This window comes from Pyxicephalus adspersus, chromosome 2, assembly GCF_032062135.1.
Source record: "Pyxicephalus adspersus chromosome 2, UCB_Pads_2.0, whole genome shotgun sequence".
Taxonomy (NCBI): Eukaryota; Metazoa; Chordata; class Amphibia; order Anura; family Pyxicephalidae; genus Pyxicephalus; species Pyxicephalus adspersus.
Genome location: NC_092859.1, coordinates 22,258,319 through 22,285,116, shown reverse-complemented (window position 1 = coordinate 22,285,116; position 26,798 = coordinate 22,258,319). Strand labels below are relative to the sequence as shown.

General features: G+C 38.9%; 1 protein-coding gene across 7 annotated transcripts in view; it reads left to right on the top strand.

The window, feature by feature from the left end:
• The first annotated feature begins 9,556 nt into the window (after window positions 1–9,556).
• C2CD5 (C2 calcium dependent domain containing 5) overlaps window positions 9,557–26,798 on the top strand; it is a 47,981-nt gene continuing 30,739 nt past the window's right edge. For 4 of the 7 annotated variants that reach the window (XM_072399917.1, XM_072399918.1, XM_072399916.1 and 1 more), the window contains exons 1-9: window positions 9,557–9,659; window positions 11,609–11,715; window positions 12,682–12,768; window positions 12,856–13,027; window positions 13,450–13,545; window positions 15,213–15,368; window positions 16,141–16,339; window positions 19,982–20,133; window positions 22,853–23,038. In XM_072399917.1, coding sequence (XP_072256018.1) covers window positions 11,626–11,715; window positions 12,682–12,768; window positions 12,856–13,027; window positions 13,450–13,545; window positions 15,213–15,368; window positions 16,141–16,339; window positions 19,982–20,133; window positions 22,853–23,038 — 1,138 coding nt within the window. In that variant the 5' untranslated portion in view covers window positions 9,557–9,659; window positions 11,609–11,625. The remainder of the gene's footprint in view (window positions 9,660–11,608; window positions 11,716–12,681; window positions 12,769–12,855; window positions 13,028–13,449; window positions 13,546–15,212; window positions 15,369–16,140; window positions 16,340–19,981; window positions 20,134–22,852; window positions 23,039–26,798) is intronic. The other 3 variants (XM_072399920.1, XM_072399921.1, XM_072399919.1) reach the window with 1 other exon arrangement.

Genomic DNA, 26,798 nt, shown 5'->3' with positions numbered 1-26,798 from the left:
ATATTTGCCCATTATGGCACATTACTGCACCTGTGTGCAGTCCGCCCTTATGCAATGGCAGGTCTAAGATCTGTCATCGCTGCATTCTCAGAAGGCACCATCTTTACTATGAAGATGGCAATCCGCTTCTGTCATTGGATGATGTGACTTATATGCATGTCCAGGAGTTACATCATCTATGGCAGCTGGCTCTGTGTGCAGGGTTGCATGCGCCATACAGCTTAAAGAAAAAGCCATCAGGAACCAGGGAGTTCGTTTTTTAACAAAAGAGACATTGCATGTTTAATTTGTCAAATAGTATTTGGGGCAGGAAGTTTTTTTTTTACATTATAGATGGTAAACGATTGCCATGAAATGCCGCTATCCCTGATTTGGAAGTGCTTTTTTGCATCAATGTGACGCAGTTCCAAGCAAGCAGCAATTAAGCGTCCAGGAGCAGGTTAACCCGATTGACCGGATTAAGAGCAATCCGCTGCCAGCCTGATCCGCTATTAATGAACCAGATAAAGTTAATTGAAACATTTCTCCCCGGCTCATTCAGAACAAGATCGGACTGGACTTTGTTGTGGGAGCAGAAAGGCTCAATAAAGGGACATGACTGTGACCGTGTCTCTATCCACATTAAAGGAGGATTCTGACCAATATTAGCATACAGGTCCTTCTTTAAATGTGTTCTATTCAAACACCTGCATAGCAGGAAACAAATCAGATTGTGTGTTTGATTAGGATGTTGTTTTTTTTGTAAAAAGTATTTTAGATTAAAAGTATGTCCATTATCTCCAGCTAAAGCCTAGTACACACAGTCCAATTTTAACTTTGAATTTGATTTTAGTACCAATAGTATTATTTATTATTTATTTAATAATTAGATCTGAAATAAAACCTGAAGGCACATAGCCGACTGAATGTAAAGGAATTGATGGGGTTTTGATTGGGCGTTGATAGATCACATTTTTTGGTAAATATCAATAAAAAGTACACAAGTTATATGGCATGTAAGAATGATCGAGTGGATCTGATCAGATTTCTGAATGCTTTCTGAGGAAAATGATTGTAAGGTTAAAATACCATACCATGCATGTGTGTGCAGTGTTTTTGGACTACTTACTGATCAATGAGTAGGTTGGTTAGGTCAAACACAGAATTGGCAGCAGATATACTTGCATGTATCAGGTCTGAACGCGAAATAAAAGTTATATTGGGCCTGATTTATGAAACTTCTGCAAGACTAGAGAATGTAGACTTTCATGGGAGAACCTGAGTAATCCAGAAAACCTGGAATTGATCTGGTCCAGGACTGAAAACATAAGCAAAGTAATCACAAATCATTTTCCATTCCAGGTTTGCTGGATCCTCCAGGTTCTCTCATGATAGTCTATCGTCTCCAGTCTTGGAGAGCTTTCCTAAGTCACATCCACTGAGGAGAGACAGCACCCCTTTCAGGTCTTGTTGAGAGGAGTGGAGCAAGTTCTTTCCAATGATAATGTAAACTATAGTGAGTATTATGAACAAATAAATCACAACTGATCCTTGTCCCTAGATAGTTTGAGTGTTAAAATCTCACAGAATCCCCTTAGAACTACAGGACATAAACTGATTACATAATGCAAAGGTGCAGAGTAGAAGCTCCTGATGATAGGAGAAATTGCCCAGGCTAGGAAGATGAAGTGAGTGTGTGATGTTCCTTTAAGTATTGCTCTAAAGGTTTATCAGAAAAGTATACAATCACCAGAAATAGGAATATACAATCTTACTCAATGTTCTATTCCTAATCCAATTCACGGGATGAGAACATCAGCAATGGTCATTCCATATGTATGAAGATTTATCTTGTCTCAGACTGCAAGACCATAACCATGTTATAATTAATGATAATATGGCCTTCTGGTAAGTTCTTAAATACAAATCATGAAGTTCATGCAACAGGCAGATCTGCTTTCTTCCCACCATACAAAACATCTTGCTAAGTTTGGCCAGACTTGTTTCAATGTTCACTTATAAGGGGATTTAAATCCTTTTTGGGGTCAGAAATTTATCTGAATGCAATAAAATAGATATAAGAAACAAATTGATATTTTGTCATTCCAGACCTAGCATTATCCTGGCAGTGTGTACTACTTTACATACTAATACTGTCATTAATATTTAAAGCTTGGATGTGAATGTTTTAGTACAGAGCCCCAGAAGGGCATTAAAGTGCACGGTTCTCACTGTTAACATTCATGTTGTGTTTATACACTAATACAACTAAACTATACTAAAACATTATTGCAGATGATGCAGATGAAGTTATACATTCCTCTGCAGGCTCAATCATAGGGTAAAATTGATTCCTCTACTTTACCAACTACAAACATTTACCTGCCAAGCAAAAACTCAATACTCGGTGTGGCCATCAGAAGCCTCTTTTAGAAGATGGATCTCACTGGTGACAAAATAGATGAAAATGTCATTGGATCCCATGATTTTACCCATGATCATGGTTATATTGCATCAGGTAAGTCCAGTTGTGCAATATCTGGAGCCAATATAACAGTGGTGAAAAATAATGGCCAGGCCATATTCCTGCTTTACTCCTACATACATTTATTGATGTGTACACACAAAAATATGTCTTTATATAGTCATATGTCATTGTATTTGTCGATCAAACACGGTGCCTATAAATTAGATCATTTTTTCTTAACTTGGGTTCCTCCAGAACTTGCTAGGCGTTCCATGAACAATGAGCAGTTTGTGACTTCCAGGTCTTATTAAGTGGCACCAATGATCTGTAAGGGTGACATTTTTCCCAATGGCCAGCAATGTAACGGCCACTTTTCCCACTGACTTTGAAAGTTATTTCAGGGGTTCCCCCATGTTAAAATGGTCAGGATGGCCAGAGTTAGAGTGTTAAAATGGTTGATCAGCAGATCCCCACCAGAATAGTCAGTTTTTGCCATTTCTAGTAGTTGTGTCTGCTTGCATCAGAGGGACAGATCATGCGATGTGATAGTAGGCAGTGACGGGAAGTTCCAATTTAGACACTAAAGTAAAAACAACTTTTTTTTTTTACAACTGTTTTTTCCATTTTCTTTTGTATGGATGTCACATGAGCAGCAACTGAAAGCTGAACGAAATCACCAGACCATCTTAACATTTTTGTTCCCTGGCAGGTTTTTGCCATGATGACAACATATTTGCACATTATGACAACTTACCTAGCAAAGCAACCCCCTCCATTGCTGTCAGTGTTTTTCAGTTGCAGGCACTTCCATTTTCTCCTGGCCACCTTCCAGGTTCAGAGCCTCTTGATTGACCCAGACCAGAAGACATAACTCATGTGAATGTGCTTGGGAGCTATGTTGTCTCAGCATTGAGGTGTGACTCCTGTACACAAAGCTGTGCATACACAAAAAGCTCCATTATATCCCAATAAATAAAGTATATGAAGCAGCATCTATAATATGGATACCAGTAATACAATTAAGTTTTAAAACAAAATGGAAAGGTCTGAATGTGGGGTCACTCAAACTAGGAAAAGCAGCCAATAACAGAAATTTTATCTCTTCTCCTCTTTATCTAAAAATTTTAAAAAGTTCATAAATAAAAAGGATTGAATTTTAAAGTTAGCATTATAGTTTATATTCCTTGTATGCACTTGTTTGGTATGCTGTGGGATGATATAACACTTATGTAACCCTGTGGCTTTGGGGAAACATCAGGGCTTGTTCACACGGTCTAGTGTTTTTTATTTACAAAGGGGCGAATCTGACAGTCATTGAAACATTCTCTGGTGGAGAATCTTCCAGGTTTATGCATTGCAATGGCAGTAATTGATTCCTCACCAGGGAATGTTTCATAAATGTCACATTCACTGCTATATAAAAAGCCCCCATAGGTAATGGGGTATAAGTAATAGTAAAAGTTCTTTTAATATAAGACTGTTGCAGTCTTGGTGCCTAGATGCTTTGTCTCACTTCTCATACTGTGTGAACTTGTCAAATGCTTTAATAAACCTCAATGAGCAAAATTTTGCAATGCTTAATAAATGTTGTGTAAGCAGTTTACAGAAATATTATTCGTTTTTTTAACATTTTTGAGAAGTACAATCACATGGTTCATATCCACTTCCTATATTCCTCTAATTCCTCTAGTTCCTGTGCTAGAATATAGCAATGATAGAAATAAATCCTATAGTAGTGTTTACGTGTTGTTATTATTAACTTGTATTTTTATAGCACTGATATATTACACAGCGTTGTAAAAATTCCATAGTAATATCAGGGGTGTAGTGAGGGGGACACGTGCCCACTCTTATTTTGCAAATAATTCTTTGGTGGTTCGCGGCCCTGTTGTCAGGAGAAGGACCATATCCCCCATTTGGAATTGCAAGCTCAGGGCGGTGGGCGAGTTGTCGATCTAAACACAACAACACAGAGTGGGCGGGTTCTGGTATCATGATGTCATTCCCCTTTGAGTGACACATAGGCAGGGGTGTAGTGGGGCAGGCATGTTTACAAAACAATAAAGCGCATGTGCGCTTGCCATGAATAGTACCATGCCCCCTCTTCTTTTTTTATGACTACACCCCTGATCATAGTCATATATCATTAACACAATTTAGCGCTAATTTACATATCCACTTGTTTTTGGTATATGGGAGGAAACGGGAATTCTTGTAGGAAACACAGGGATCCAGCGCTGTGACGGAAAGAGTGCTAGCCTCTAAATCAACACTGCTGTCCTTGGTATCATCAAGTGACAAACAGTTATTGTATCATAGCCATTAGGTAGAAACTGACCCTCAAATCATCCATCTGTTGGAACAAGCCAATGGTTTCATATTCATCAATAAAATGTTACACACAATACAATCACAATGATACATTTGTGGTTTTACTTTCAGTGTCGCGCTTCCAGCGATCGCGGATTTCAATGATGAATCAGGGGCACTGTGTGAACTTGTCAAATGCTTTAATAAACCTCAATGAGCAAAATTTTGCAATGCTTAATAAATGGTGTGTAAGCAGTTTTCAGAAATATTATTCATTTTTTTTTAACGTTTTTGAGAAGTACAATCACATGGTTCATATCCACTTCCTATATTCCTCTAATTCCTCTAGTTCCTGTGCTAGAATATTGCAATGATAGAAATAAATCCTATAGTAGTGTTTACGTGTTATTATTATTAACTTGTTTTTATATAGCACTGATATATTACACAGCGTTGTAAAAATTCCATAGTAATATCAGGGGTGTAGTGAGGCGGACACGTGCCCACTCTTATTTTGCAAATAATTCTTTGGTGGTTCGCGGCCCTGTTGTCAGGAGAAGGACCATATCTCCCATTTGGAATTGCAAGCTCAGGGCGGTGGGCGAGTTGTCGATCTAAACACAACAACACAGAGTGGGCGGGTTCTGATATCATGATGTCATTCCCCTTTGAGTGACACATAGGCAGGGGTGTAGTGGGGCAGGCACGTTTACAAAACAATAAAGCGCATGTGCGCTTGCCATGGATAGTACCATGCCCCCTCTTCTTTTTTTACGACTACACCCCTGATCATAGTCATATATCATTAACACAATTTAGCGCTAATTTACATACCTACTTGTTTTTGGTATATGGGAGGAAACGGGAATTCTTGTAGGAAACACAGGGATCCAGTGCTGTGAAGGAAAGAGTGCTAGCCTTTAAATCAACCATGCTGCCCTTGGTATCATCAAGTGACAAACAGTTATTGTATCATAGCCATTAGGTAGAAACTGACCCTCAAATCATCCATCTGTTGGAACAAGCCAATGGTTTCATATTCATCAATAAAATGTTACACACAATACAATCACAATGATACATTTGTGGTTTTACTTTCAGTGAAAAAGATGAACAGAAAATTGAAATGCTGAATCAATAAAGAGTCACACAGCTATTTCACAACAGGAAAGAATTGTTAAAATAATACTTGGGTATTAATCAGTGGTTAAATTTCATTTTAGGTGATTGAGGTGCGAAAGTGGCATGTTACCAAATGAGGAATTTCTAAGGAACAAAAAAGGTAAAGAAAATGGAGTAAAATGTAAACATGGAAGAGTTTGTTTTATGTTGCATTCAAAATCCATTACACAATTAAACATAACATTCCTCCTATTAATATATTGGCAAGCCCTTAGAAATTACATAGATGCTTCATTGTTTTACAATTATGTAACATAGTTATACATGGTAAAGCCACCACTTATGAGTACATCCTCCACTCTAGAATCCTGGATCGGAAAACCTGCAGCAGTTATTTAATTTAAATAGACCTGCCATCAGATATATTTTTTCATGTTACCAGTGCCATACTAAGTGTAACACTTTCAGATATTTATTACTCCTTACAGAAATCACAGTGCTTCCTTTAACTTTGTCTTGTCTGTTTTTCTTTCCAGGATGAAGCCATCTGTGCCAAGTCATTATGTAGGGTCACCATTGGCATCCTGGACTGAGATTGTTCAATTCTTTGCCCCTGATCACCCCCTAATATTGTGATGTGCTACAGACTTTTATTGTTTCAGCCTAATGATTGGGGGAAAGAAAATTAAGAAAATGATTACTCCTGCCTGCAGCAGACATATTATAGGCATAGGCAAAGTAATTGACATGAGCTCAAGAAGAACTTTTAATGAGAAAAAGTGTATTTTCTAAACAAAAAAAAACAAAACACACACACACACACACATATATATATATATATATATTGTAATACAATATGTTTCCATATATCTTTTACAGTCGAACGATATATTGCATTGGTCTCTGCCTGGTCTCTTACACACCACCAATACTTTTACTGGCACCAGCGTGACTTTCTCCTCTTCTTAGGTTCAAGTATGTTGTGGATACCTAGAATTTGGCAGCAAAGATTGTCCCTCAACTAGAGCACTGGAGTGCATATGCAGCCATTCTCCCACTACATACCACACATGTACATCCTGTTCTCAAGTGGATAAGCCAATTTGTATGCCAGATTCACAATTTGTGCACTCATTTTGCATGCACCCCTCGCAATAGCTTGAAGACTTCTGGAATATATGGCATAGATAAAGGTTTGTGGGCACTACAACCTAAGTCAGCAGGCATTGTGAAAAAAAACATTTTTTTTTTACATAAAAAAATGAATTTGATTTTGGTAATGCTTAGCATTAACTAATGCCTTAAAATAGGTGGAAGGTCCGCTTCAAATACACAATGAATGCAGGATTGTTGTGTTCCTCCCTCTCATTGCGTGTCTGAGATATCTCTGGCTTCTGATATGCTTCATGAACAATCCTTTACATATGTATAGATCCCTGTACCTAAAGCTCTGTACACAATCCGGATTTACATTGCTTGAAGCAATTGTCTGTTATCATGTTGGGCGGAAATCTAGTTGTTTTTTTTTTTTATATTTTAATGTTTGAGATTGCATGAGGAATATAAATAAATAATAAATAATGCTTTTTTTATACCTTTTAAGAAAAATTGTATCTAGTTTTTCAAGAACACAGAAACTTGCATCTTTGTATCTCTGTTAGTATGTTCTCTTGTACAAGTACAGGTGGCCTCTGATATTGGACCAGTAATGATCAAAGCTTCTGTAATTTTTTTTTTGATTCTGCAGAGGGACCCATCCTGCTCCTACTTCCCCTCTTCATAGATCAGTGGTGGCCAGCCTTTCCAACCTCACGGACCACTAAATTCACCAAACGTGGACCACGCATGCATGGGGAGCTGTGTGTCACTCAAAGGGGATGGAACTTCCCCCAGAGTGACATCATCCACTCTCCCATGGCAGGTTTAGACCTGCTTGCTAAACATCCTGGACGGACAGTAGTGCAACAAAAGTTGTGTCCACAGCCCTGCGCTACTGTCCCCCAGAATGTTTAGCAAGCAGGTCTGAGTCTGCGATGGGAGAGTGGGCGGGTCCATACGGCAGACCATCATAATTTTCTTACCAGTGGTCCTCGATCCATCGGTTGGCAACCGCTTCAATAGAACCCAAATATCAAGCAGCCTGTCTTTACAGTTGTGACTGAACGGTCATCCAGAACGACCACTAACAATCATTGCAGATGACAATAATTGAAGGATTGTACTACTTACACCGATACTCATCGTCTAGCATGCACTATGCAGTGCAGAGCCTAGCTCCTTTACCAGCAGTACCAGGCATAGTCTTAGATCCCTGGACAATGGCCAAGGGAATACCAGTAGACATGACGGCAAAGATGGTGGCTTCAGGGGATGCAGAAGTGATGAATTCAAAACTTATCATCACTGCTTGGTGCTCAGAATAAGTAAGTGTTTGCAAAAACTCACCCCCCACCAATGTGGGTTTAGTTCTGCATTAAAACCACTTATGTTGGGGAAGCCATTTCTGATGGATTAGCTAACCTTCAATTTGGTACAGAAGATTCACTTTAAAGCAGAATTAAAGTGAAAAATAAAAAAAACAGTAAGCAGGCAGATACAATATTGCAGAAGGGGTAAGTAATATCTTCACCATCTTCACCCGGTCATCTTCCAGGTTCAGGATCTTCAGTCATTCTGATTGGCCAGTTCAAAATGACATAACTTCCATGCATGACATGATACATGACTTAGGAGTTAAGTCGTTCTCGGAAGTTAGGGAAACCTGATGAAATTGAACATTAAAGTGGAATTAAATGTAAACAAATAATAAATAAACAAGTAAACCGGGAATCTGACATTCCCTCAAGCATTCCCTGGTGTGAATCAATTACCAGGGAATGTTTGAGGGAATGTCAGATTCCTTGTTTTATAAATAATAATATAATTGTGTAATGTTAGTGTATCTGTCTGCATTTGCAACCCCTATTTATTGTACAGCGCTGTATGATATGTTGGTGCTATATAAATCCTGTTTAATAATAATAATAATAATAATAATAATAGTGTGGTATTTTAGAACAGGGGTCAGCAAACTTTTTTTGCTACTAAGCCATTTCAGGAGGTCAAGAAGGCACACGAGGCTGGACTCTATCTTGAGTCCCTCGCTGATGACTCTGCTCCCCACCAGGAACGCCCCTCAAGGGAAATCTCTCTCCTCCACAATGCATACGGAGGACAGGAAATGTTCCCTATTTACCCCGGCGGCGGAAGTGTTAACGCCGGCCCCAGTAAATAGGGGAGGCATAACAAGGAGGCTTGAGCCGCAGGTTGCCGACCCCTGCCGGCCAGAATTAGGCTGATCGACCAGGAGGGCGTTAGGCTGCAACAGACTACTGGCTAGGCTGTATATGGCTTAAGGCCGGAGTTGGCCGACCTCTTTATTGGAGTGTAAGCTCCTCTGGTGCACAAAATGATATGATTGTCATAGGTTTCCCTGTACAGCACTGCAGAATATGTCAGTGCTATATAAATATATGTAATATTAGTGTGTGATATTGAAGTGTAAGCTCCTGTGGTACAGTCTATTCTTTCTACATGTAGCTCACTAGAAGAAACCAGGCTTAGCCACGCCCCCTCCATTCGCAAAGATTCCTTGTCTTGTCCTCCTATGTCTCTCCGTACTGCGCGGTCACATGACAGCAACCGGAAGCGGAAGTGTTCTGATAACTGTGAGAGGATGAGCGAGTAAGAGTGGGAGAGATGTCAGGCATACGGAGAATCAGAATTTCTAGCTTGTGAGAGGGTGAGTGACCGGGCATCATGTAAATATGACTCAGAGAGGGCTGTGCCGGATGTATCATTCACATGAAGGCTTCTGGAACAGAACAGACATGAGCTGTCAGGGTGATTTCATTCTGCATTAGCCACGCCCACAAGATGGCAGCCCCCAGGGGCCTGTATGTCTCTCCTGTCAATGGGGGGAGCACAGAGGGGGAATGTTTACTAACCACTGCACAGCCCTCACATTAGAAGTGGAGATCCAGTGTGGTTCAGGTATGGATGTTGTGAATGCTGGCAGGATTCTATTAATTTGATGTACCATGTGATGATAGCGCACAGTGCTAGGTCCCAGGTTCGAATCTCAGCCAGGACACTATCTGCATGGAGTTGGCATGTTCTCCCTGTGTCTGCGTGGGTTTCCTCCCACATTAGAAAACATGCATGACACGACTATTGACTTTGTACAGCGCTGTGTAATATGATGGTGCTATATAAATACTGTGTAATAATTATAATAATAATATTAATGCAGTTAGGTTAATTGGCTTCCCCTCTAAATTTCCCTTAGACTGTAATAAATAAAACACATGTGACTATGGTAGGGACATTAGATTGTGAGTCTATTCGAGGGACAGCTAGTGACATGACTATTGACTTTGTACAGCCCTGCGTAATATGTTGGTGCTATAAAAATACTGTGTAATAATAATAGTAATGATAATGTGACATCCCAGAGACTGAGAAGCAGCCCCTCCCACGAGGCAGAATGTTTGTGTTTCATAATATAGATACAAAGCCGACACGTCGTCTCAGGGCACTTTCATCAGGGATCAGTATACAGATTAAGATTGGATGGATAAAAATTCAAAGATGAAGTTTCAGTTAGAGAAAAGCAGCACCCAAAAACAAAAAATGTAATGTAGGAAATGACCAGTCTATAGATGTGGTGGCTGCAACTGTTTTCTTTTTTTTTATCAGATTCTTCCCTTTTATTTCCCTGTTTATTTTATCAGTAACGCACCGCTTGTCTTAGGATGACATCATCACTCAATGAGCATTCACTAAGGAGCATTGGTGTCATCTTAGGAAAGGAGTATACTCCTACCACATCTATAGACTGGTCATTTCCTACATTACATTTTTTGTTTCCTACATTACATTTTTTGGTAGCTCCAACACTTTTAGTTTAACCTCCCTGGCGGTATTCCTGAGTGTGGCTCAGGGTGGATTTTCTATGCAAAAAGCTGTAACCCTGAGCCACACTCGGGGTGGTATATCCAGGAAGGTTAAAACTCTTACCTTGTTCCCAGTTCCAGCGGCGTCCTCGGTGACCTTCAGCCATGTCGGCGTCCTCTTCTCCTGCCAATGCTGGCCAGGCATCTGTGCAAGCTGGTGATGCCTGAGCAGCATCTTCATCCACAGGGAAGCAGATGCCAGCAAGTACGTGCCTGGAGGGCGGGAAATTAAAGGATTTTTAAATGCACCACCAGGGGAGTTAATACCAGCTCACCAGTTCCCAAGATGTGTTGCGTCTTTTTCAGAAATACTAAAAAAAAAAATCCTAAAGGAACGCGACGACAATAAAGACAGAATGGGAGCGCAAAACCTCCCTGGGATACCTAAATCATGCATCCCGGGAGACTCTTGGCTGCTGCTTCTGAAGAAGCACCCCTTTATTTAATGGGAGAAAAAAATTGCCAATCTCACGCTTGCGCAGTGAGATTGTCAATCTTTTTTCCCATCTAGGTCACCCGATTACACCCCGATCAGATTTACTGCTTTATATATATCTCTAGGTTTGGATCACGTTTGTTCAGAATACTGTTGGCAAATAAAGCAAAAGAATGAGATGACAGTTTGGAGTATTGTTTAAATGATTTTAGAAGTATCTTACGCTGACGCAATCCCAAGGCCATTTGACCAGCACTTAAGTAAATATTTGTTCATTGACATTTTTTTTGCCACTTCTAGAGGGATCCTTGTGAAGGATGCCGGGGAAACTAAAGGTGAAGATTGTGGCCGGGCGCCACTTGCCCGTAATGGACAGAGCAAGTGACCTGACAGATGCCTTTGTAGAGGTAAGACATTGAGCTGTAAAGGGATGCATCTAGCAGCAGAATGAATTCTTCCTTGGTTTAAATTGTGAAAGATGTATTACAAAAAAGAAAATGATATTCCTGCATTGAAATTTGCTAAAATCCTTACAGTTTGTACACTTTTGGAAGAGGCTGTTTTTTTTTCTTTTCTCTTCTCTCTACAACCCATGAGTTGTAAACAGAAGTTGTGAGCAGACAGGTTCTTTATTGCAGAAGGGACAGGCTATGTCTTTTTGACCATGTTTATTAGGCATGCTGGAATGGCACAAGTCCAGTTCATGTCCATTTGAGTTCATTTGTTGGTGGTAGCCAGGTTTGCCTACAATGAAGATTACAAACGGGCAGATAAGTGTGTTTTATTGCAGAAGAGACATTGTCTCCTCTGTTCTACAGAACCTCAGAAGTCTGCTCACAACTTAGTTTTTAGGTGTAGTTATACACAAACTGTAAAATATGTCTATACGATATGTCTTACATTAGTATTGCATCGTTTGAATAAGCCATGTGTGCTACACTTCAGGCAACTACCCGGGAAATGTTAGGGATGAAATTTAGGTTTTTTGATTACATATTTAAAAGAAAAGAAAATATTCCTGGAAGGTAAATGTTATCATTGCTTTCATACATTGAGTACTCACTTTAACAGTATCTGTAAAAATTTAAGGGAATAAACCATAACTTTCTATGTGAACTGAGTTGATATAACTGTCCAGTAGCAGACATTGACCGGCCATGCCTTTTTATTTTTAAGTTATCTACTTTATGTTTAAGTTATCTACTTTTTAAAGAACTGGCAGTCCACTGGGTGGACCCTTATCCTGCACGTTCTAGATAAGTGATATCATGGAGCATATATGGTTCACTGACCCTGCAGCAGAATTAATTTTTCAAATGTCTTGTATCATTAGTGCATTGCATTTATTTGGTATATGCATTGTATTTTCACAGGTAAAGTTTGCTAACACTACGTTTAAAACAGATGTGTACCCCAAATCCCTCAATCCACAGTGGAACTCAGAATGGTTCAAATTTGAGGTGAGTGTGGTGTTCATGAAAAAGTGTTTTATTCCCACCTAAAGAAAAGCAGTGTTAACCCACTTTTTTCCTGTTTTTGTTGAGCAGGTAGATGATGAAGACTTGCAGGATGAACCGCTGCAAATCACAGTCTTAGACCATGATACATACAGTGCCAATGATGCCATTGGGAAAGTCTACATCGACATTGACCCTTTGCTGTATACTGAGGCGGCCACTGTGATCTCTGGATGGTTTCCCATTTATGACACCATTCATGGTAAAGAACCAGAACTAAAACAAAGAAGCATGGTTTTATGCTCAGTAAGGACTTAGAGCAGTATGGGGAAGGGGCACATGACTCCATCCCCCAAGAAAAAAAAAATCTGTAAAGAAGGGCGGATAGACTGGTAGAAATCAATGACTCTGACCGCTGATCTTTTTACCTGGCTGTTTCTGGCTCACTGACTTGCAGTTGTTCAAGTCAGAGAGAAGTCAGAATTCCTGATCTGTGTACTTGAATGACGCCAGAACCAGAGAATCAGATTGAAATGAAAGGGAGCTCAACCATCCCCCATAGTTCATCAGTCCTGGGGCCCCAGTTTACATGGTTCTTGTTTGTGTAGCTTATTAAACTGTTTTGTTGTATATTCATCATGTAACAGAGGGAGTTTATAGTTTTCTTTTTTCTATTTGCTGTAGGGATTCGGGGAGAGATCAGTGTCGTGGTAAAAGTTGATCTCTTTAATGACTTAAATCGTTTCCGACAATCTTCTTGTGGCGTAAAGTTTTTCTGCAGTAAGTATGTCATTATGGTAGAGTCTCAAGGAAGCACTTTTTGTAGTCTGTTTTAATCTGTTCACTGTAGCAATAATAGGTATTTTATATGCAAGTTTTACTTTCCAAAATTCTTAAGTGGGTCAGTTCCCCAAGAGCTGATATTTAAAAGTTTGGTAAACCCCGGACAGTGTCTTCTGTAGTGGGAACATTAATATATTAAAATTTTAATGAAATAATGCAGGTTTTTAAAAATTTGTTACTTTAAAGATGATAATCCTTATTAGGGTTTTCTCCCCTATAGGATTAAATCCCTCTTAGTTGTTTCATTAGTGTGAAGTAAACTATTATGCAGCCTAATATTCATGCATCATTTTTTTTCTCTGATATTTGCATTAAATTGTTTTCATTTCAATTGTAATATATTCAAATAAGTTTTTTATATTTAAACCTGTGTAACTATTGTTAACTATAAGACAAACTCCAGTTTAGAACTTGGCTCATAAGTGCAAAATGAATTTAACCTGCTTAAAGTATCTTATATAACCGAAATATGTCTGAACAAGGGTCTAGTAGATATCCTGAATATAATAAAGTTTTAAACACACAATCATGTAAACAAAAAAAATAAAATGTAATAATAAAATTAAATAAAAACACAAAAATCAGCTTAAACAAGAATGCATAAATAAATAAAAAATACTGAAAATACTTAAAATGCAGTAATTCTGTATACTGTATAGTAATATATTTTTCTAAAACACCTCCCTAGTGTGGTTAAGTTTTAAAATCGGGCAGCACAGAGTTCAACGTCACATTCAGGGCAGTAGAGCCAAATGATAGAAGATGCTAAATGTCCATTTACATCCTAGAAAATTTAGTTATCAATAACCCAAAGTCTGAACTTTTTCAGAACTCTTCTTTAAAAAGTGCAGATACTTTTATAGCTGCAATATATTCATTACAACATAAATATTACACAAGTGTGAACTAGCCTGCTCCCCGCTGCATTATTTGGGAAATAAAATATCTGGCATATATGCATACATATAATTACTGTATATACTAAGCTAAATAATCCTAGCCTAGTTTGGGGTAATCGCTTTCAGCAAGTTTTTTTACCCCGAACTAGGCTCAGGGTAACCAAGGAGGTTAATTTGAGTTTGTTGTTTGTATATTTTTTCTGGAATTATAGAATTATATTCTGCATTTATTTGCCCTGCATAGCTGTTGTGAACCTCAAACATGATATGTTGTTCTGCACACCTTCTTGTGATAGTCCATGGAGAATGTGTGATAGAGAAAAATCACAAGCCCTATCACTCACATGATACATGCCCAGCATCCTTTGGCAGAGCCAGAGACATTAAACCAGTGATTATTTCAGCTATCTGTAAAGGTGATGTTCTGTCTGCCATTGATTATGTAAGGGGCAATTTTGCCACTGACCATAATAATTTGGTTTTAATGTGGTACCATGTAACTGGAAAATGTTTCAAAGGTTCCTCCAGGGCAAATGGTAAAGATGTACGGCATTTAGGACATTTTTATATCCACCTCCAAAGCAGGACCTATGATAGGTAACTAGTAAAATGCATGTATATGTTTTTAAATTTTTTTTTTATTTTATACTTTTATTTTGTTTTACAATTCTGCGTCTACACATTTCTTCTCTTGTTACCTTCCAGCTACATCTATCCCAAAGTCATATCGTGCTGTGATCATACATGGATTTGTGGAGGAACTAGTGGTGAATGAGGACCCAGAATATCAGTGGATCGACCGAATCCGGACTCCGAGAGCCTCCAACGAGGCTCGACAGAGGCTAATATCACTTATGTCTGGTAAGAAGGAGCAAGTCTAATAGTTTGTGTGTTTTTCTATATCTTATATAGGGTATGTCCCAGGAATCAGGATACTAAAAATAAAAAAACAAAATATGTCTAACTTGTGAGGCTAAAAAAATAAAACATATCTGTAGTACATGCACAAAGAAAGTTTTGGGATGAATTTGTGTCATTCTTGTACAAATCGTTAATAATTGCTGTTGAAAGGAATTTATTTAATCAACAAACAGCCCCTACAACAATTCTGGGTCATCAGGTATTCACTAAGGGTACCTGTAAAGTGAAATTCGAAATATTGACGCTCCTACTGCAGGCTTCATTTTTATTAAGGTCATTGTGTTGTAGCTTTTCAAGAGCTCATAGGATTTGCAGCCTTATAATTGCAGTAATGTGTTTTCATATAATTGTGGTCATAGGCAGCAAGGTGGCTCAGAGGTTAGCACTCTGGCCTTTAGAGCGCTAGGTTCAAATCTTGGGCAGGACACTATCTGCATGGAGTTTGCGCATTCCCCCTGTGTTGTGGGGTTACCTCCGGGTATTATGGTTTCCTCCCACATTTCAAAAAAACATGCAGTTAGGTTAATTGGCTTTCCCCCAAAATTGACCTTAGACTACATTAGTGACATATGACTATGGTAGGGACATTGGATTGTAAGCTCCTTTGAGGGACAGCTAGTGATATGACTATGGATTTTAACAGCACTACATAATATGTTGGCACTATATTAATATTGTGTAATAATATTAATAATTTTTTTCTTGTCCCCAGGTGAATTGCAAAGGAAGATTGGTCTGAAGGTTTTGGAGATGAGGGGGAACGCTGTTGTTGGCTACCTGCAGTGTTTTGATCTGGAGGGGGAGTCTGGATTGGTTGTGCGGGCTATAGGGACAGCATGCACACTGGATAAGCTCACCAACCCTGCCCCCTTCGCTCCAGCCTGTCACTCCCCTTGTAAAGAACTGAAGGAGTAAGTATATGTATATTGTACATGGTGTGACTTGTCTTTTGTGGTTCATCTCTGACCTAATAAATTATACAGGGTTCTTGTTTTGCTGATAAACAAAAGGTTATTGGGCTTGTCGGCACCACTTTCTTTGCCTTCTCCCTGTGACAAACCAAAAGAAAACAAATAGAGGCAGCAGTGAACAGTTTAGTATTTCTCACTGCCGCCTGCTCTGTGGTGCAAGTTGCCTAGTGGCTGACAAGGTGCCAGCTGCGAGGAGCCACATGGGATCTCTTAATTCTACTTCTGGTTTGAATCTTCCCTAAGTATTCATAAAGTTTATCAAATAATCAGACCTATAGCAGAAACCTGGCTCTGATCCATAGGGGTTCTACAGGGGTGTCAGCTGAACTGGTTAACCTAATTTTTAACCATGCACACACCAAAAAAATGGAGGCCTAAGGTACCTGAGCAGTCTGTCTGTGTCTGAAACTTTAATTTATTACCTAAAAAATTACAAAGAATAGGAGGATAGGCAATTTGGCAAATCCTGCCCCCCCTCCCCCAGAGTAGATGAGCATGATCAAAAAGTTGCCTCTGGAGTCATCAAGAAATAATACATCCACCAGATGTGGTGGATGACAAGAGGATTTGTAGTTTAAATTTTGCAAAAATTACAAATATAAAATGTGAGTTGGGTGTACATGAGAGAGAATTCTGGAAATGCTTTTCTGAATTTTCTGCAATCGATGATGAACAAAGTCCAGAAATAAAGTAGTTACAAAAAATCTGGCAGTGACGCCAGACACAAGTCTTCTGTACCAGACTAACAAGGACAATTTTCTAGTCTGCTTTGTTTATCAGGGAAACTCTTTCAACAATTATCTGTATTCCTACAATTTGATGATTTAATTAAATTATTTTAATTAAAAATAAACAATAACTTTTCATACACTAAGTGTATCTCATAATGTACTGTGCAGTGTATTTCTAAATAATGGTGTAGATCTGCCTTTACAGTATGGACAACATGGGCAAGTGTCTCCTTAATACTACCCAAACAGGTCAAGTTTTCTGGATTTCCTATAACACAAATAGTAATTTATCAGTACACAGATCAAAGTGTATTTAAACCCAAGAACAAAAATGGAATCTTTTTGCAGTTTATAGCACTTAGATGGAGTGACTGCATAGTTTTCTTTTCAGCATAACAAGGTACCCATTAATTTACCAGAAATGCAGTGTCTTTGTATATTCCTATGCACTAAATTGATATCTCCAAAAAATCAGCGGGTTGACAGCTCTGCTTCTTTATAAAGTGCAGTGAGTAAGTGTTGTCCCAAGAGATTAAAGGATGTGTTACGAGCAGGACTAGTGGGCTGCAGTAAATGACAAATTAAGTTTTTGGGTTTGGATTCAATTAAAATGACTGATTCAGGATAAAGGATATCCAGAAAACATGGCTTGACAATAAGTGAATAAAGTGATATTATCAGGCTGCACATATTACTCTTTGATCTAACAATCTGTCCTCAAGCTGTGTATGGGTTAGTACTGAGACTGTACAATCAGAGAGCAAAGTGTGTTGTTTGCATCAGAGCAGAAAACAAGTTGTGAACGTAGTGATGTTACAAAGTGGAACTCCAGCCAAACGGCTTGATACACAGTTGAACTTTCTAACCTGCAAGTGATGTTCCATATAGTTATATATCAAGAAAAGCAATCATGCTATCTGCACCTGAAGATTCCTGTGCCACCTCCCTGTCTAAAGTCTGTTATGAAATGTGAGTTGGCATTATTATTTATTATTATTAATAATAATAAATTGGATTTATATAGCGCCAATATATTACTCAGCACTGTACATTAGGTAGGGGTTGCAAATGACAGCGACACAGGAGGAGGAGAGGACCCTACCCCAAAAAGCTCACAGTCTAGGAGCATTATCACATTGGTCCAAACTGTGGGCCTTTTTTAAAACTCTTTCCCTTCCAATTCCCTTTGCCCACAGCAATTCACTGTATAGTCTGGTAATGCCTGATTTCACAGTTCTTGCACTCCCTTTTGAAGTGTTGGATAGCAGCAGTGCAGGGAGGTCTTCAAGTAGGTAAAGATTTCCCTTGCTGACAGGTGGGCCAGTAGGTATCCAGCTAATTCTTTTACATTTAATACTTTTAGTATAGAGACAGAGTTGTTTTACTATTTTATACATTCTTGGACTGTAAATTTTGCATTTGCCTGGAGTTCTGCTTTAATGATAAAAATGTGAAATGATTCCACTTTTATTGCTGTATGATAAAGGTTCCTCAGCCTCTCTTTTTCCTCTTGCTACATAGACATTTCTGCCTAGATCCACAAGAGTTGCCTCTCTGCCCTTTCCTCTACTTGCATGCTTCAAGGATGGGGGGGGTCTCCTTCCACTAACCAAATTTCTGCCTTAACCATTCTTTAACCTCTAGAACTTGTGTGTCCTGTTCTTTCTTTTCTTCCACCCCGCTGCCACTCTCAGGTCACCGCTGGTCCAACCACCGAGCCATGGATATCGATCGACCCACAACAGTCCCATTCACACAGCTTCTGGCTCCCGGCTCACTCAGAACTTCTCTGTGTCTGTTCCCACCCTCATCTACACTGGTACGAGAGCTGGGGGGAGACAGATCGAAGGCAGGGAGTGTAGGCAGGTGCTTCTGATGTCTGAAGACATATGGGGTGTTCAAAACTCTGATCCACTGACTCTCAGCTTCACACTCTTCTAGGAAGCATGTTCATCCCACTTAAACTAGGCCCTTCCATTGCTGATATTCCAGTGTTTGGTGAATGCTGGAGGGCTATACCAGTTGTATCTCTTAACGGTTCTGTTAGTGAGATCTCTGCACTAAGTTCTCAGGTCTGTTCATGTGTTGTCCATTGTGACATGTTCTCACTACCCTTGTTCTAAATTCATAGCTCTGCACATGTGCTGTGCCCAGCAAGTGATGGAAAGGTTTCCACCATACTTATGCTGTCTTCTTGGCTATGCTCCCTACTTTACCCCCATCCATTCTGGATTTACAGGTAAGGGAATATGCAGCAGACATCACCATTAGAGTTTTCCTAAAAAACACAACCACATTGGAAACTGCCTTTTAAAATATTTTTTGCTCTATCAAGTTTCCAAAAAAACAAAAACAAATATATTCTGCAAACAAACTTGATCTTCAGTGCATTTGTACAACCCCAGAGGCGAGGGAGGGGGGTTGGTCATCATTAAATGGAGGATGTCACGGCAGGTAAGTGACTATGTAGCTATAGAAAACGCTATTACTTTTCTTTTAGCTGCACGATAATATTGCTGGATGATAAGGAAACAGGCAGAAAAATTAACATTTCTTTTAATTTGTTGCTGCGATCATCAGAACAACACTGTCTTACATTCTTCAGAAAGTTTCTGCTTCTTTTCTTTTACTTTTTGCTTCTTCTCTTAATTTTGGTGATGATTTGGCCGTGGTGTTGGGACACATTAATTGACAGCTGCTCTGAGATGCTATGTGTAGTGCATGGGATGTCCAGCCAGCTCCACCAAAGGGAGCCCTCTCACTGCAACGCACCTTCCTCAGGGGCAGTCCTGTGCTCCGCCTGCTTCCATTGTGAGGGGTTATTTATTATTTCTCCCCCTTCTTCTGGCAGGGTTCCCTTCAGTGAAGAGCTAAATCCAAATGCTCATTCATCAGGACCCTCCACCCCTCTGAAAAACCAAACCTATTCCTTTTCACCTTCCAAGTCCTACAGCCGACAGTCGTCCTCTTCTGACACAGATTTGAGTTTGACACCTAAGACTGGTAAGACACATCCACCCAGTTATGTTTAATTTCTTCCTTATGTCTCTTGGTTTGTCATTTTTCCATGCACCCTTACCTTTTGTGAAGTTATCAAAGTCATGTAAATTCTTTGTAAAAAAAAAAAAAAAAAAAATTGCATTACACCTTTATGTGTGAAGTCATTTTGTCTGTTAAAAGATAGTTTTACTCATGTCTGATATTTAAGTGTTTGGATGCTAGAAAGGTAAAGTTCTGACACAGCACATCTGGTGTGTCCAATATAAGGTACTACCACAATTTTCTTTAGAGTTTCCTTATCTTAAAACCTGTGTGCCATTTATCAAGGGTTCTCATATCTTACACTTGAAGTGCCCATTATGAGAGGCTTCAGGCATCCCTGCACTAAGTTTAAAGAAAAATTACAGTTTGGCTCTCACCATCCAAAAAATTAATTTGTTTTTATTATATTATGAAGAATGAAAGATAATGAGCCAGCGCATAGTGGCTTGTGGATGGCAGATCCCAGCATTAGGTGACTTTTTTTTCATAAAACATCCCAACTGAAACATACTCTTTGGGTTGACCGGGTTTTTGTGGGATTTTGAGATCCCTTGTGTCAAGCATACAACGGGGCATTATTTCAGTAATATGTGTTGATTGGAGTGTGTAGATTCTGTCAAATCGTAGTAAAAACAATACCACGGCATACTATTGCCTGTTGGCCCTATATATTATAAAAATCTGTTAGAGATTGCAATAGCGTAAAAACTCATGGTTTCTCTTATTGTTCATGTAAAAAAAATAACTCTATTTGACTGTCTGTGCATAAAATACAGAATATTTGTAAATTTCATGTCCCATCATTCAGTAAAAAGTTTAAAACATAGACATAAAAGTGTCAGTTGTACTATAGAATAATACCTACATACCCCATAATGGGTGGTTGGATTTCGTTAATCCTGAGTAAGTTGGAGCCATTGTACTTGGAGACTGGAAGAAGGAGCATAACCTCTGACAGAACCATCATAAGTGTACTGGTCTTGGTTCAACGTTTAAATCCATGCATTGCATTAATGTTTCAGTGGCACTTTAACACATAAATTCAGTGTGCTTTCTTCAAAGCCAACCCATGCAAAAATAAACCTTTCTCTCTCACACCTCCAGATTTTTGTTTTTGTCTTCCTTACCTTTTGAACCATTGTGTTTTTACCTAAGTTCATGGTCCTTGTTGCTCTCCTGCTCCATTTACAAGTGCTGGGAGGCTAGTAATCCTGTGCTTGCACTAGCTGATCCCCACTGGTTTCCTTTTGTTGTTCACATCCTCCCTGGATGCTGAGAGGGAACAGGGCAGCCAATAGGTGGTGTCCACATCATACGGGCTTTAATGTGGGCAGATAAAGCATTGTGCCTGCTGTATAGAGAAGATAGAAGACTTGGGGTGGAATGTCACATAGCAATGGATATAGCTTAATAAAATGGGTAGTTAGGGGAACTGGAGTTCAGCTTTACCACTGAATGTTCCCAGTGGTAAATGATGATCACATTTCTGAAATCTGCAAGGCTTTGTTTAAATTGTATTCCGCTTGTATAAAAACTTTCATGAAGATTCAAGCATTTTGTTGAAACATTTTAGGTACCATTTAGTTCCAGTTTTTAGCAATATTAAACACAGATCTTTTAAACAGGCTGTTCAGAAAGTCTTCAAGAAGCTTGTAGTTGCCCAGCCCTGATGCTGCTAGGGAAACTGCACCAGTCTCATAGTTCAATACAGACAATACCACCAGCTCCTGGGAGCTTTTCTAGCCCCAACAAATTAAACAAATATAAACAAGGATTCATCATCAGCAGCAGTCCTGTTCAGCTAGTGCTTTATTCCCATCCCAACACAGGCGATTCAAAGTAGCATAAAAGTGTCTTGACGCATTTTGTACTACCTATACTTAATCATAGAACTAAGTCTTACTATGAAGTCTTATGACTAAATACTGGTAGGGCAAAATGTATAAAGGTGCTGTGTTGGGATGTTATTTAGGAACTTGCTGAATTATAGCATGCTGGTGATGCCTCCTTGTGTGCAAGCTTCAAGTAGTACTGAAGCTTACTAAAGCCTGCTTTACAGTTTGCGTGGCAGCACTCCAATAATGAATTGTCTTTAACGTTTAACTGCTAAAAGCTTAACGGTACTTTAAAGACTCCAGCAAACCTTTTGTAAAAACCTGCTGTTATACAAGGAGGAGTTTATTAGCTGTTTGCTAGGTGCACAGATTCAATATATACAAAAACATCAAATTCATCACAAAAGCATCTCCATTCAAAAAATACATTTTAGCATAGAAAATCCATAGTCAGAGCAACGACTAAAGCTATTTCTGCCAAAAATGCAAAAGCATGAACTACACTATAGTGTATTGTATCCTAGTTATTTTTCACTCTGGATATAACCAAACTGGTTAAAAATTTCAATCACAAAACTTTTCATATTCTTTTTATATATATGGTCATGATTTTGATAACTTCACTGACAAGTTTTGTTGATGGTTGTGCCCCATGAAGACGCCATGTACACTGTTTGTAGCAATTCTAAAGCAAGCAGTATAAATCTGTGTTTGGTAATTTATTCCCTTCTTTGTTATATCCTCTTCATTTGTTTTATCATTTGTATTCTTTTTTTTATTTCTTTCTTTTTTTGTTATTCCTTTTCCACCTGAACATTCCATTCTCTGTCTGCCACCCCCCACAGCACTTTCCCTGCAGGGGCCGAGGATTTTCATGTGCCCCAGCACACCCTCCCTTATCTGTGAACCCCAGAGTCTGAGAGGGTCCTATAGCTACTTGCTGGGCTCTGGCACGTCCCCATCGCCTGCTAGCCGTGCCAGCCCATTGAGGAAGTCTGTGTCATTCAGTGATGAGCTGCTGCTGTCGGCTGGTAGGATTGCCCACCTTTTGCATTCGGTTGCTGCCTTTTCACAAGCACGTGTTTTGATTTTTTGGCAGTTTTTTTTTTTGTTGAAACATTCAAACTGCATCACAATGCTAACGGTGTTCTTTTGCACGATACTATAACACATTTTTACATTCTTGTTATGTCTAGTTGATACTAACCACAGTTGGTCATAAGATAGCAGCACCATTAGTTACTGCTTCTGCAATGTCCCAAAGGTAGGACTATACTCTGGTGTTGCCTTCTTAAAACATTCTCTGGTTTGTTGTTACAAGTGGACTTTGCATGCATTTACATAACAGACAACATATTTTTTCAGCTAGTAAAACACCTTCTGTATGACACACACTAAGATTCTCCTGGATAACTTTTTATCTCTTTACTGTTCATGTAGTTTTTTAGTGCCAAAATATTACACAGCCCCATCCATAGTCATGTCACCAATGGTCGATCACAGCAGGTCACAACCTAATAGGTCTACTGGTGAAAGTTTTGGGGAGTAACCAATTACCCTACCAGTATGCCTATGGGAGGAAACCAGAGTGCCCAGGGAAAATACATGCAAGCAAATTCCATGCAGATATTATCTGATATTCAAATTTATCAAGGCCATTGGTAGCAACTGAGCTACCACAAAGTTTAAATAATCCAGATGAGACAAAATGATATTTTAGTATTTGCGGCTGTGTAATGCTGTATTACATCCCTTTAACAAAAAAAGTGTCTATGAGAACTACAAAAGGTTACTATCTCAACAGATGGTGTATACAAATAACTAAACATGGTTTCCTAATCCAATGCAGATTTTAGGCATGATATAAAAAACATTTGTCCATAAAATCTTAGTTTTTGTAATATGTAATTGAAATAATGTAGGGTAAAACTAAACATGTGTATGGCCAGACAACTAATACCTACACTCTGCCACCCAATGTACTATAATAAGTGTAAAGCAAAACAGTGTTTGCTAAAACAAGGTTTCTACATGTATGCAGAAGAGAAATGGGAAGTTCTCCTTGCTAAGCAACACCTCCTGGAGACATTTATTTGCTGAATAATTTACACTGCAGATGAGACAATATTACATGCGTGAGTGCAGCCTACAACCTTAGTATTGGTTGCAGCAAATATTCAGAATATTTCCCTGAATGTTCCCTGTAACTTGTTTTATTTACCTGTACAGAGACATCTACTAAGTTACACAACGCAAGGTTAAGCCCACCTATAGCTAAAAATATGGATTAAATAATAGTTTATATCCTTTTTTCTGCAATGTGACCAGAGCTTTTGTGATGACGGCTGAGTAGTTCTGAACTTTTTCAGGGTCTATGTACATGGGCTTTTGATTGCTGGTCTCCTCTTATGTGTTTATTGGCATATTAAAACAGCTTCATGATACTTGGAGGTCGTGTATCTGAGAAGGAATTCTTGCAACTGTTTAAATGCAAGTTCCATCTGCCCATCTACACAAGCCTTATGAAAGCGTACAATGATAAGGAGTTCCAAATGTTTTAAATCCATTAAGTTTTAGCCCCAATAGGTTTAAATAATATAATTTTGTCTATAAAAAAAAATTGACATCTAGCTTGTTGTGAGGGTGGTATGAGTGTCCCCCAATATCTGTGCTTAGGAGTGATCTGGATGAATGATTCCTTTTTCAGCTATCATTAGTGAAAAGTAACTAGAAGCCTATCCAGGTCTCTCTTTCTGCAGCAACCTAAATAACAAATGCTGTCAAGTGGTTAAGCTAAGCGATCACCTAACCACTTGGAAGAAGTAAATGATTCATCTAGATCCCTCCTGCACAATATATCTAAATCTTAAATGTACAGCGCTGCGTAATATGTTGGCGCTATATAAATCCTGTTTAATATAATTAAACCCTGATGAAGTTGGACACTTTTGGAACCACTGAAACTTTTTGGAAGTCCGTTCCTAATAGCTTCTTGTATTATTGTCTGGATTGATTTCTATGCTTTACACTCCAATCCTTTTCCCTACAAAAAGTTACTTTGTTTTGGGTTGGATTAATCATTTAAATCCTAGGCCAGGATTTTTGTCCTGCATAGGGGACCCTTTCTTGCCGCCTTCATTCCTGAACACATTTTGGATCAGACACACAATATATATTGCTGATCATACCTCCCCCTTCTCATTTCACACATCTGCCTCATTAGGATGGTATAGCCCTCCAGACCTAGCAAAGGCTTATACTAGGCCTAGTAGTGTTTCCTTATTCAGTCACTGCCTAGTTCAGTAGGATTAGAATTCATTGCATTACCTTTCTATAAGTAAATTATAAATGCAGATTTTTGTAACATACTGGCAGCTGCCATTGCCTTGACCAAAGCAACCAGGTAAATTTTAGCTGTAACAGCCGCTGGAGATAACGCACGTAAAAGTGCAAGGTGAGGCAAGGGTTAAAAACGTCACAAAACATCCATCCATCCACAGCATTGCTGTAAGAGTGTATGCAGATTTTCCAAAATCTTAAATGCAGTTTAATTTTTATTTGTCAGATTTAAGGTGTTTTCAGCTTTCTTTGACTCTCAATGTTTAACTTATTTTCGTGCTTTGAGTTCAAGGTTTAAAGGTAGGTTAAAAAAATCAAAGCTGATCTGGTTGCCTTGGACAACACTTCACACAACCTGTTCTGCCTTTTTGTAGCAATGTTTTTTTCCCCCTAGTATAGATTTGATTTTAAAACCATAGAGACTTATTAGATCTATTTCTATTGCTGAAATATTGATAGAAATGCTTTCCAAGCAGGGAAGTCAAATTTGCCCGTATGTGTTTTTTTTCCCCCCAATAAAACTGTCAGTGTTGCCCACAGCCACCTATTAGTATTTCAGTGTCATGCTGTCCCAAAATAAAACATCCGTCTTTTGCAGACAAAAGGAAGCAATTCCGTAGTCTTCATTGTAACTTTATAACAAGTAGAGAGAAGCTGATCTATGTTAGACATTTATAAACATTGGCAAGAACTGCACAGAGGCCAGAATTTGCATGATTGTGTCCTCATCTTTTTCTAATAAATGAAACTGGTAAATTATTCATAGCCACAAATAGACCCGTCCAAGGGGGGGAATCAGATGTGAGCATTGTTAGGGGGGAGTACTGTGCTCACACAGTAAAGTAATAAATATATGGAATTGGTATATTGACATCTTAGACAGTGTACACGTGTAAATGTTTTGTCACTGGAAACTATCTTTCATGGTCGTTTCAAGTGACTGATGAACGAACGAGTGCTGTACATACAGTGCCGGTTCTGTTCTTTGGAGAGTTCCGTTCTATCCAGTGCTCTCCTCCCTTTATAGCAATCGTTCCACATTGGTCGTTCATGGATCTGTCCTGATGGGTGAATGACGTACCCATGTTAGATTTTTGCTGAGACGAGCACACCTCTTGCCAAAAATCATCTGACGTGTGTGCATAGTGAAATCTCCAGTGTAGTAAACCTGAAGGCATTGCAGGAGATCCCTGTAACCTCATCTTATTCTCTGTGTTGCCCCGTGACATAACATTGTTTTTCTAATGCATAGGTCAGATGTTGCTGCATTTGTTTGATGACCTTTAAAAAAGAAGACTCTAATTGGTGGCTGTCGTGAGCACTGACAGTTTTTTTTAAAATTTAGAATATATTGATAAATAACATCTACTTGTTACAATTTCAGTGTATTTATTGAAAGCTGCCTTTATAGGTGACCATCAAGAAATGAATATTTTCCTGTGTGCTGGAACA